Here is a 12,511-nt window from a genome sequence, read left to right as displayed (position 1 = left end):
CATAGCGCCCCCTGGAAAATTGAAAATTTGGTCATTAGGCCAACTTGCACGATGTTTCATGTACAGCTACAAAATTTTGTATGCATATTCAGCACATCAGGAAACCCAAAAAAGTCAATCATGACCACGCCCTAACACCAACAGGAAGTCGGCCATCTTGAATTAGCTGTAAATTTTTCAAAATTAATAACTCATCGGGGATAAGTCCGACAGACGTCAAATTTGGCCAATATATGCAAACACGCGACCTGATGAAAAATTATCAAAATGTTCATTTCATTTCAAAGGGCGTGGCCATGGCGACTCCCAAAAAAATGGATCCTTCGCCATGAAGTGGTGTCTAACTCAGCTGTACATGGTCCAATCTGCCTGAAATTTGACGTGTGATCAATGTCCAGCCCTGACAACATCCATGAGGTTATATTCATTCACAGTCATAGCGCCACCTTGTGGTAGCAGGAAATTGACATTTTTCACACTTTGATGTACTATTCTTAGCACGTTGATCAGATTCACCTCAAATGTGGTGACATAAGCCTGAACACATTGATGATGATTCCCAAAGAAAATGGTGACTCGTCGTCAAGGGGCGTGTCTGTGGCATTGCGGCGAATTTCGATTTCCCGCCATAAAAATTGAATTATTAATATCTCAGCTGGAAATGATCCAATCCGGACCAAACTTGATGTGATGGACACCAGTCCGGTTCTGAACACATCCACATTCATAAATTTAGAAATACTCATAGCGCCACCTATTGGCAACAGGAAGAAATTGTCATTACATTTGCACGTGCCATTGCCTGATACTTTGTCATATGATTCTGAAAATTGGTCAGGTGAGTGACCACACATTGACGATGGCACAGTGTGAAGATTTTGACGATTCATAAAACGCTGTTGCCGTGGCAACGTATCGTTGCCGGAATAAACAAAGTACTTTTTGACAGGTTAAAAATGCTCAAATGCTCGCCAAAATTACCACACATATCTGGACCGGCAACCCATTTCAGATTTTAGGGAAACTGCACATGTGTTTGGCAAAATGGCTCCATAGCGCCACCTGGAAAATTTCAAACATTTACTACGGCCAGTACGTGTCACCTAGAATTATGAAACTTGGTAGGCATATGTAACTCGTCAAGACACACCAAAATGTAATTGACAGCCATGCCCAAAACCCAACAGGAAGTCGGCCATTTTGAATTATATGTCATACGTTTTGACGATTTTGGGTCATTTTTGTACATTTTCAAAAGCTATAAACTCACATAGGGTAACACCGAGAGAGCTGAAATTCGGCCAGGATGTAGTCCAGGCACGGGTGATCAAAAGTTATCAAAATGCTCACCTTAAGTCTGAGGGCGTGGCCATGGCGGCCTCGTGAATTTTGATGCTTCGCCATGAAACATCAACTGCTGTGTAACTGCCCTAAACATGCTCCAATCTGCCTCAAACTTTACATGTATGATCAGAGTCCAGTCCTGATCACATCCATAGGCCGACATAAACTCTCGGTCGCAGCGCCACCTGGTGGTTGGAAGGAAATGCTCTATAACTAGCCTGGACATGGTCCGATCTGCCTGAAATTTTACGTGTGATCAGAGTCTGACCCTGATCACATCCATAGGCCAATATACACTCTCGGTCGCAGCGCCACCTGGTGGATGGACAGGAAAAGCTCTACAAGTAGCCTGAATATGCTCCAATCTGCCTGAAATTTTGCACGTGTGATCAGAGTCCAGCCCTCATCGCATCCATAGGCCGACATGCACTCTCGGTCGCAGCGCCACCTGGTGGATGTGCGTGGATTCGCCGACCAGCAAGGATGCGAGGACCCGTCCAACGCTGCTTGCAGCTTTAGTTTACTTTTTGATCGCAACAACTTGTCAAGATATGGAAATGATTTTAATTTGATATTCATTTCCACGTGTAGTAATCCTGACACCACAGCATACAAACTAAACAGGAACTATTAAGGAAGAAGTTTCGGTTATCTCCCTGCCTTGTAAATGGAGAAAATTTATTTTTAAAAAAATGCATAAAAGTTTTCTTGGTGCATGAACTGAGGCTGCTGACTGACCTTATATTGCACAATGTTCAATGTCTTTAAATATTTTCACAGTAAGGATTCATCTGTCGATCTATCTATACCTGAAACCTGATCCTCTGTATATAGTCTTCTACATGTTTGTTGTTTTTTTTTTTTTTTTTTTAAGAATAAAGTCATCTGTATATAATGCTATGGGCAATTTTTGCACCGTTTTTTTCTTATTTATTCTTGCACTGCCTTTATACTCTTATACTTTCTCCTTTCCTAAGGAAGAAGTTTCGGTTATTTCCCCAGTTATGTTTGAAATGTAACATTACTTCTTCAGCTCAGTGCATCAGTGATCATATTGGTTTAGTGGTTGGAAGTCAATAAAACATTAGCGTCAGTCAAATTGAATGCGTCAGTGGATGGAAGTGGTGGTTGCCTTGTGCTGCTCTTCACTTGACTGCAGCTCCATGGCTCCATCTGCTGGACGGACAGAAGTGCAGCAGCTGATGGCAGCTTCTTTGACCTCACGCTGCTGTCAGACCCACAGATTAGGGTTTATTTCAGATATATATAATAGAAAATAGTAATTAAAAAATAAGCTGATGTTGTATTTTTGCAGCAGTGAGTTTTACAGGGTTAAGAGCAACCAGTCAAAGGTTATTACTGAGGATTTTAAACAAAAACATTCAGGCAAACAGTTAACATCATAGGGTGCCTGACATGTTTGTTTTTTTTCCGGGTCGATACAGATTTTTTTTGTAATCAAGGAGATCAATAACCAAGATTTGGAATCACTACACATTTGCAGAAAAAATAAAGTTTTTGAACAGCACATAAAGTTAAGTTAAAATCAAAATAATCACGAGTTGCAGCCTTTGCTTATTTATGTTTTACATGCTGAAGTTGTCCTTCAGTGTTTCACTGATCAGATTGTGCTGTGGGCAGGAACAAGATCAGAGGGAGGCAGCTGCAGCAGACCCAAAGTAGTTTCACATTCATTTATCTGATCAGATTTCAGGGGGCTTTTTTTTTTTTTTTTTTTTTTTAAGAAATGGGACCAATAATTGAAAACATGCTAAATATCAGATGGGATCATTGGTGTCACAGGACATCTGCAGACACAGGTCAAAGATTACAAGGAGTTTATTTAACGAATGAAACTAAAACCAACACAGAAAGGATAACTAAACCAAGGTGAAAACAAAAAGGGGAAACCAGACTAATTGTAGGAGAAAGGTTCTGGTTTCAAAGTCTGTGGTCTGGCAGAGAGCGGAAGAATGAAGAACCGGGCCTTCGTGGATTAAGGTGATTGAGAACAGGTGAATCAACCCCCACATCTGTGAGAGAGATGGATGGATGGATGGATGGATGGATAGATGGATGGATGGATGGATGGATGGATGGATGGATGGATGGATGGATGGATGGATGGATGGATAGATAGGTAGGGAGGTAGATGGACCATAGATAGATGGATGGATAGGTAGATCCTGCAGTGGGGAAATTTTCAGTGTGGCAGTAGCAGATAGGAAAAAAAGTTAAAAAAAAAAAAAAAAAGCAGCACTCAGTGCACAGATATAAATAGATGCTTTCTCCTTAGAGAAGAAATAGAAATGCTTGTTTAAAAAAAAAAAAAAAAAAACCCTGTGAAATTGCACATATTGACTTATTTACATTTTATTGCAGTTACTTCATGGGTGATCTGAACTACTGGGAGCAGGCTTGATTGAACACAGTCTGACTGCTGCAGGAAGGAAGGACCTCCTTCAAACATCGTGGGTGAAGCAGTCTGTCCCTGAAGGAGCTGCCGGTAATGGTCCTGTTTCCTGCAGGGGGTGGGAGATGTCCTCCATGATAGACAACAGCTTTGTCATCATCCTCCTGTCTAACACCAGCCCAGGACAGAGCTTGCTTTCTTAACCAGTTTCTTTAGTCTCTTCCTGTCTGCAGCCGTGATGCTGCTGCTCCAGCAGACCAGTCCATACAGGATGGCTGATACCACCACACAACCATAAAAGGTCCTCAGAATTGCTCCCTGCACCCCGAAGGACCTCAGTTTCCTGAGCAGGTGAAGTCTGTTCTGACCTTTCTTACACCGTGCGTTGGTGTTCTATCTCTAGACATGTTTGAATGTCTTTATCAATAAATGCTCAAACATATGTTGAGTGTCAGCTCAGCTCTTTGTTCCACACATGTATATGTTCCTATGTGATTGGTGTCTTGCAGTCAGAGTGTAAAGAACTGAAGCTGTCAGAGGCTTTCTGTGGTGAAGAGGCTGCAGGACATCAGCTGCTCCAACAGGTGAAGCCTTTGTTCTTTGGCTCCAACCAGAAGCAGCAATAAATCAGCATGAGCTGCAGCTTATCCACCTCATAGAGTGTATAATAAAGAAACCAAGAGGTTGTAGTTGATAGCTGTCGCTAGCAGTGTGTTGTTCAGGTTGTGAGGAGAAGTAAAAAGCTTACAGCACCTGGTATTCCCAGGTAGTCTCCCATCCAAATACTAACCAGGCCCAACCCTGCTTAGCTTTGCAGATCAGATGAGATCAGGTGTATTCAGTCTCAGAAACAAACCTCACATGATTCAGATCTCCACTCACACCTTTTATTTGTCGTTTGGTTGCGCCAGTACTAATTGATAGCATCATTTAAGCAAAGTTAGAGCAACATCTTGTAGGACAGGTGGTGTAGAGGTAAGTTTTTTGCCTCCCCGGTACCTTAGTACCTTTATTATCTTCACTTCCTTAATACTTTTGTGTACCATCATTTACGAAAACTAACAGCTACACCCAGTAGGAAGGATAGCGCAGTGGTAAGTTATCTGCCTCTCATCCAGGAGGTCCTTGGTTGGAATCCAGCTCAAGGCTCTTTTTACACTTTGGCTGCATGACAACCTCTTGCAACCATCATTACAACAAACTCCACCAGGGACCTTGTGTGACAGATAGCTCACACAGAGGGTGTGTGTCTGTCATGTGGACGGTCACGGTTCGAATCCCCGCTGTGGTGTGGAGTGTCACTGGACTGGAGTGGAGTGGACTGGACTTCAAAGATGGATCTGGGAAAAAGGAAAACAAGGAGATTTACCCATAAGCAAGGCACGAAGGCACGAAGGCACGGTCTTTTTTTACAATTTTGCCCAAATGTAAAAAAAAAAGCTTGAGCAGGGTGGGGGATCAAACCTGCACTCTCCAGGTTCCAAACCACCACCACTACCTCTGGACTACCAGTCCTACATACCCAAATACAGGCTTTTCTTCTATTCGTCAAGGCGGTGACATCAACACTGAAAGAAAAAAAAACAATCCACAAAATCAAAAAAAGAAGATAATCTACCTACAACTTTTAAAGAACACGCTAAAAAACACAATACTAAAAAGTCACACTTCTCCTCATCACTCATTTTTACATTTTAACACAATTTCAAAGCCACACAAATCACATTCTTCATGTCAAATCACTTCTCTTCACTACAAATGGGAGAGAACAGCAAACAAATAAAATACAACTTATGGCTTAAATATCTTCAAAATGTCTTTGCTATTCCTCTACATTCAAATTCCTCAACACCACTCAACAATCACCTGCAGGATCTCTTACTTCTTTCTTAGCTCTGACAAAACATCTTCAAGACTCTGAGAAGACAACTCATTTTCAACACATTTGCTGCTTCGTCTAAGTGTCCACACACATCTCCAGTCATCCACAGGCCTCACCACTGATCAGCTGCACAAACTTACATGTTAAACTTGTCCAAAGATAAAATACAGGCCCTTCTGTCTGATCACAACTTTTACTGGTGGCTCATATTTCAAGTTCATTTCCTTGCAAAGTCTTTATTTTGGATTAAAGTGGGATCTGTGACCAGGCAGATCACTTGTTTATTCTTAGCATTTGGATTTCACTGACATTCCTGTCATGTAGAAAAATAGAAATATCTTTGCATTGATTCAGCTAAACTAACTGCAGACACTGAGAGGCATAAAGTTCAACAAATGCTGTTTTTATTTACTTCACTGGTGACATCAGTAGATGCTTGCAGTGAAACCACCACTGCAAATATTTATGCATTTAAGTATCACAACTGAAAACTCCCTACAAACGTCCACTTCTAACACCACAAACATTGTCCAGAGGAAATGATATTAGCTGAACATAAAAACATGTAAAACAGCTCTGATGCTTTCATCCTGAGCTCCACTCAAACATTTCACTGTGCAGCAGCTCAGCAGTTTGTTTAAGAAAAGCATTTAGGTTCAATCTGTGAAGCCCAAAACCCACCAGCTTTGAAAAATGACACCATTTACCAGAGTCACAAACTGTAAAAACAGAAGGAATTGTTGGATTTTCTATGTGAATGTGTCGCCTCTCTAGTTAACTCACCCGGTTACGTCTCCATCCTGACGCTGCTCTGCTGGACCGGAGCTTCTGGACCAGCCGGGTGGACCTTCCTTCACAGATCTTCCCGGTGGGAGTGATTCTGAGTCGGCCTTGGTTGACTGCAAACTCCTTAAAATGGACACATGAGAGGAAATCGTGGACAAATCGATACAACAGCTTGTTCGGTTTGTCCTGTTCTTAAATGGGTAGAAAACTGCTGAGAGCTCTCAGTTCAATTCAATTTTCAATTCAATTTTATTTATATAGCGCCAATTACAGTCAAATTGTCTCGAGACGCTTTACAGAACCCATATGCCTGACCCCCAGAGCAAGCCAAAAGGCGACAGTGGCAAGGAAAACACCCTTTTAACAGGGAAAAAAACCTCGAGCAGAACCCGGCTCTAATGTGGGGGGAACCATCTGCCTGCTGGCCGGGCGGGTTGAGAGGGACAGAAGAGGTAGAAAGGTAGAGATAGAGGGGTAGAGGTAGAGATAGAGGGGTAGAGATAGAGAGGTGGGGGGTGGGACACAAGGACCATAAAACACAGCCACACATCTGAAGCATCCAGCATCCAGCTCTGGGACCAGGGACACTCGGAGAAAGGACACAGAAAGAAACAGAGTGAATGTAATGCAATAATGGTATATATAGTAAATACATAGGTAGTTAGAGAAGGGCTCAGTGCATCAAGAGAGGTTCCCCAGCAGCCTAGGCCTATAGCAGCATAACTAGGGGCAAACTAAAGGGACGTCAAGAGGGGAAGTCAGTTGTGCAAATGAAAACACCAGCTCACCCCGTCAGGGTCCCCCAGTCAGCCCTAACTATAAGCTTTGTCGAAAAGGAAGGTTTTAAGCCTGGTCTTAAAAATAGAGAGGGTGTCCGCCTCCCGAACCCAAACTGGGAGCTGGTTCCACAGGAGAGGAGCTGATAACTGAAGGCTCTGCCTCCCATTCTACTTTTAGAGATTCTAGGAACAACAAGTAAGCCTGCAGTCTGAGAGCGAAGAGTTCTGCTAGGATAATATGGTACTATCAGGTCTTTAAGATATGATGGAGATTGGTTGTTAAGAGCTTTATATGTCAGAAGAAGGATTTTGAATTCTATTCTAGATTTAACAGGAAGCCAATGAAGAGAATCCAGTATAGGAGAAATATGATCTCTCTTGCTAACTCCCGTCAGTACTCTGGCTGCAGCGTTTTGGATCAGCTGTAGATATTTCAGAGAGCTATTGGGACAACCTGATAATAAGGAATTACAGTAGTCAAGCCTAGAAGTAACAAATGCATGGACTAGTTTTTCTGCATCACTCTGAGACAGGATGTTCCTGATTTTCACAGTATTTCTCAGGTGGAAAAAGGAAGTCCTACAGATTTGTTTTATGTGCGAGTTAAAGGACATGTCCTGGTCAAAGATAACACCAAGGTTCCTCACAGTAGTACTGGAGGCCAATGTAATGCCATCCAGAGTAGCTATATGCTTTGAAAGCAATTCTCTAAGATGTTTGGGGCCAAATACAATGACTTCAGTCTTGTCTGAATTTAGTAGTAAGAAATTATAGGTCATCCAGGTCTTTATGTCCTTAAGACAATCTTGCAGTCTAGCTAGCTGATTAGTTTCATTTGGCTTCATAGATAAATACAATTGAGTGTCGTCAGCATAACAATGGAAATTAATACAGTGCTTCCTAATAATGTTGCCTAAGGGAAGCATGTATAATGTGAACAGTATTGGTCCTAATTATGAAAAAATGTATAATGTTATATCCATGTTTTTGGTACATTGCTACTGTCAGGACCTTCCTCTGTAACCCGAACCCTACCCCTAGACTTTCTATTGGATTGATACACCTTTGCTGACAGCTAACATGTGTGATCATATAGCTCTGCGGGTTAAGCCACTGACGCATGTAGTTGGTCCTCAATGCTGAGGCCCTGGTTCGATTCCCGCTCGCAACCCCGTGCTATATTAGTTGTTCTCATTCTTATTTCTACCCCGTTGTCTGGCTGTCTCTCACTACGCCTATCCATCAATTAACTGCAAAAGACTACAACACTTATTTACAAATTTCCTGTTTATTTATTAAATACAATTCTTTAATTTCTTACATCTTTTTTCCCCCCATACTTTATAAAAGTTTAATTGTCTTAACTTTTTCCCATTTATTTAATTGCTTCTTTTTTATGTATTTTCTTTCTTTAATCTTCTTCTTCTTTCTAGAATTTAACACCAACCTTCAATTTTGGGTCATTTTTAGACATTTTGAAAAGCTATCAACTCAAACAGGGTAACACCGACAGATATGAAATTCAGCCAGGATGTACTCCAGGCATGGGTGATCAAAAGTTATCAAAATGCTCCGCAAAAGTCTGAGGGCGTGGCCATGGCAGGCTCCCAAACTTTGATGCTTCGACATGACACATCAACTGCTGTGTAACTGCCCTAAACATACTCTAATCTGCCTCAAACTTTACATGTATGATCAGAGTCCCGCCCTGATGACATTCACATGCTGAAATACAGCCACAGTCATAGCGCCACCTGGTGGATGGAGGGAAGTGCTGTATAACTGGCCTGGACATGGTCCGATCTGCTTGAAATTTTGTATGTGTGATCAGAGTCCGACCCTGATCACATCCACAGGCCAATATACACTCTCGGTCGCAGCGCCACCTGGTGGACGTGCGTGGATTCGACGACGAGCATGGATGCGAGGACCCGTCCAACGCTGCTTGCAGCTTTAATTTTTTATTTCAGCTTCTTTCTTCCTGTCGCCTCCTCTGACTGCAGATTCACCCGAGTTCTGTAAAAAGATCTGCTTCAGCATGAAATCTGCTTTAGAGTTAATTTTTACTTTGTCTTCCTGTCAGAATTAATGAAACAATGGATGATTGATCAGACTAACAAGGCTCAGTCCTTATTCACCTGAAAAATATTATAAAAGAGGCAAGAAATGATCAAAAAGAGACAAAAAACAACCATTATAAGATGGAAAATGAACAAAAATGAGAGAACATTACCTCAGAGTGACAAAAGACAACAGAGACAAGAAAAATGACAATAAAGAGATGAAAAACAGCAAAAAAGAGACAGAAACTGGTAAATATGCGGCACAAAACAATCAAAGAATGACAGAAAATTACTAAAATTAGACATAAAATGACAGTAAATTACCAAAATTAGACATAAAATATCAGAAAATTACCTAAATTAGACACAAAACCACAAAAATGACTAAAATTGACCAAAATTCGACATAATGAACCACAAAATGTCAGAAAATGACCAAAATAAGACACTAAATGACCACAATGTGACAAAAAGCAAATGGAAAACAACAACAAAGAGACATAAAACAACCAAAATTATACACTAAACAACCACGAAATGGCAGAAAATTATCAGAAAAGTGAGACAAAGCAAAAAAACATATTAAAGAAATAGGAAACTACAACAAACAGATTGGAAAGGACTAAAATGAGGCACAAAATTACCAAAAGTAGACATAAAATGACAGAAAATTACCAAATCAGGCAAGAAAAAACACAAAAATGACTAAATTCAGACATGAACAACCACAAGATGACAAAAAATGACCAAAATAAGACAAAAAACTGCATCAAAATGACAGAAAACTTTTTAAAATTCACAAAACAACCATAAAATTACAGAAAATAACCATAATGAGGCATAAAAAACACACAATTACAGAAAATAACAAAAATTTGACACAAAACAACATCAAAATGACAGAAAAGAACGATAATAAGAAATAAAAAACACACAACTATGGAAAATAACCAAAATAAGACACAAAACAGTATCAAAACAACAGAAAATTGTCAAAATAAGATGTAAAAAAAACATCAAAATGACCAGAATGAGACAAAAAAAAACCCACAAAATGACAGAAAATGATCAGAGTAGAACACAAAACAGCATCAAAGTGATAAAAAAATGATCAAAATTAGACACAAAATAACCACAAAATGACAGAAAACAACCCAAATTAGACACAAAACAGCATAAAAATGTCAGAAACTAACCAAAATTCAACACAAAACTGTATCAAAATGACAGAAAATTATCAAAATCAGATGCAAAACTACATCAAAATGACCAAAATGAGACATGAAAAAACACAAAATGACAGAAAATGATCACAATAGAACATAAAACAGCATCAAAACGACAGAAAATAACCAAAATAAGACACAAAACTACATCAAAATGTAAAGTATAACTCAGTAAGCTGGTGTTTATTTGAGCCGTTATGAAGTTCCTGGTTTTACGGCTCTATAAACGACTCTAGAGGGAGTTTGTTTGTCCGACTACCTGATCTCTGGAGTGTTTCTCTGCTTCAGGATGTTTGGATCATGCAGTCGCTGGTTAGAAGTCGAACCAAAGCGTCTTCGTTGTTTTTCTGAACTCCGGTCAGGTCGGGTTATTAACTGCTTCTCTTTTCCCTCCAGCAGCAGCTCAGAAAACACAAAGTGAAATGTGTGATAAATATCAGGACCTTTAGAGAGTCAGAGGGTCAAACTCAGCCTCCGTTTACTAAGAATAAAGAGCAGAAAGACGTTTAATCAGCAGGAAAACAACCAACAAGACGAAATCCGACATCATCACACCCCGAGGATAACGTAGAGACACAAAACAACAACAATAGAGACACAAAACAACAATAGAGACACAAAACAACCACAAAGAGACACAAAACAACAACAATAGAGACACAAAACAACCACAAAGAGACACAAAACAACAACAATAGAGATGCAAAACAACCACAAAGAGACACAAAACAACAACAAAGAGATGTGAAACAACAATACAGACACAAAAAAAATACAAAAAGACAAAAACAACCACTAAGAGACACAAAACAACAATAGTGACGCAAAATGACCACAAAAAGAAACAAATCAACCACAAAGAGACACATAAATAAAATAAAAATGTTTGGTTTCCGTCCACAAGCTTCTGGTTTATCTTTGTCTCCTCTGAACTCTAAACCTACCATCAAGCATGGAGGTGGCAGTATCATTATACTATCAATTTAATTGAATCAAGTCAGAGAGAACGACGACAAATCTGTAGTCTTTCGGACTTGTTTCTTCAGGGTCTTGATGGGTCTAAGTCAGGACTTTGGGGAGACCAGTCTAGAACCTTCATTCTAGTCTGATGGAACCATTTCTTTACCACATCTGATGTGTGTTTGGGCTCATTGTCTGGTTGAAACATCCAACTGTGTCCAAGATCAACCTTCTGCTGATGGTTTTAGGTTTTCCTGAAGAATGTGGAGGTGATCCTCCTTCTTCATTATTCCATTTACTTTGGACTCATCCATTATGGACTTTTGTCCTCATCCAGACTAGTCTTTTCTGGGACTTTTGCACAAAAGTTCCTTAGGAATGAGTGCAAAAGTCCCAGAAAAGACTAGTCTGGATGAGGACAAAAGTCCATAATGGATGAGTCCAAAAGTCCCTTGGATGAGCACAAAAGTTCTTAGTGAATGAGTGCAAAAGTCCCAGATAAGTAGCTACAGAACAGTCAGTCAGTACTGTTACAAAATACCCAGTCAGCGGTAAATAGGAGTGAATGAGTCTGTTTGTGTTCTGTGTTTTGAGAAACGCTCATTAAAAAACTCTAGTGAGTTTGCGATCTCAATTTTTTATTTTATCCAATAAGGATCACGTACAAACGGTGTTTTGAGTAAGCTCTGCCCGCAGTAAATTAGTTACTGTAGAAGCTTGGTGGAGGAACTTCACTCAATTTCACCTCATGTTTGTGACATCCTTAGAGGAACCCTCATAGTGTAAAATTAAAAGAGTTTGGTAATTATCCATTTTGTATCTAAAGACGGAGAAATAAAAACTAAATATTTCTGGACTCCTCCGTCAATAAACTCTCTACTAGTTGATTCACAAGGTGGAACATTTCATGAGAGCGGTGGAGTAACAGTAAATTACGGAGAAATTAACCTAGAAATAGCAGAAGCAATAGTTTTAAACTTGGAGTGTTCTGACATAGACAGAGAACATGGGGAGTAAATCATCACAACCCTTATCCAAGGACAGTCTGTTCATGGAGA

General features: G+C 40.1%; 1 protein-coding gene across 2 annotated transcripts; it reads right to left on the bottom strand.

Annotated features, from left to right (window-relative positions):
• Positions 1–3,165: 3,165 nt before the first annotated feature.
• LOC129350900 (uncharacterized) lies at positions 3,166–11,780 on the bottom strand. Of its 2 annotated transcripts, XR_008604479.1 has the most exons (4): positions 10,753–11,780; positions 6,423–6,548; positions 5,280–5,325; positions 3,166–5,097 (listed from the first exon to the last, which is right to left on the bottom strand). XR_008604479.1 is itself a non-coding variant. In XM_055019031.1 (2 exons), exon 2 carries the CDS (start codon positions 8,128–8,130, stop codon positions 7,210–7,212), a length of 921 nt encoding a protein of 306 aa, XP_054875006.1. In that variant the 5' UTR covers positions 8,131–9,220; positions 10,753–11,780; the 3' UTR covers positions 6,574–7,209. The 2 variants fall into 2 exon arrangements, 1 of the variants encoding a protein (XP_054875006.1); XM_055019031.1 differs by lacking the exons at positions 3,166–5,097; positions 5,280–5,325; positions 6,423–6,548 and adding an exon at positions 6,574–9,220.
• Positions 11,781–12,511: the final 731 nt, after the last annotated feature.

Source organism: Amphiprion ocellaris, chromosome 17, assembly GCF_022539595.1.
Source record: "Amphiprion ocellaris isolate individual 3 ecotype Okinawa chromosome 17, ASM2253959v1, whole genome shotgun sequence".
NCBI lineage: Eukaryota > Metazoa > Chordata > Actinopteri > Pomacentridae > Amphiprion > Amphiprion ocellaris.
Note: the sequence above shows the minus strand (reverse complement) of the source record. Positions and strands in the feature narration are given on the sequence as shown.

What these genes read in the sequence shown, in the direction of transcription:
- LOC129350900 (XM_055019031.1), bottom strand. Translation starts at nt 8,130, where the DNA reads ATGCTTCCCTTAGGCAACATTATTAGGAAGCACTGTATTAATTTCCAT.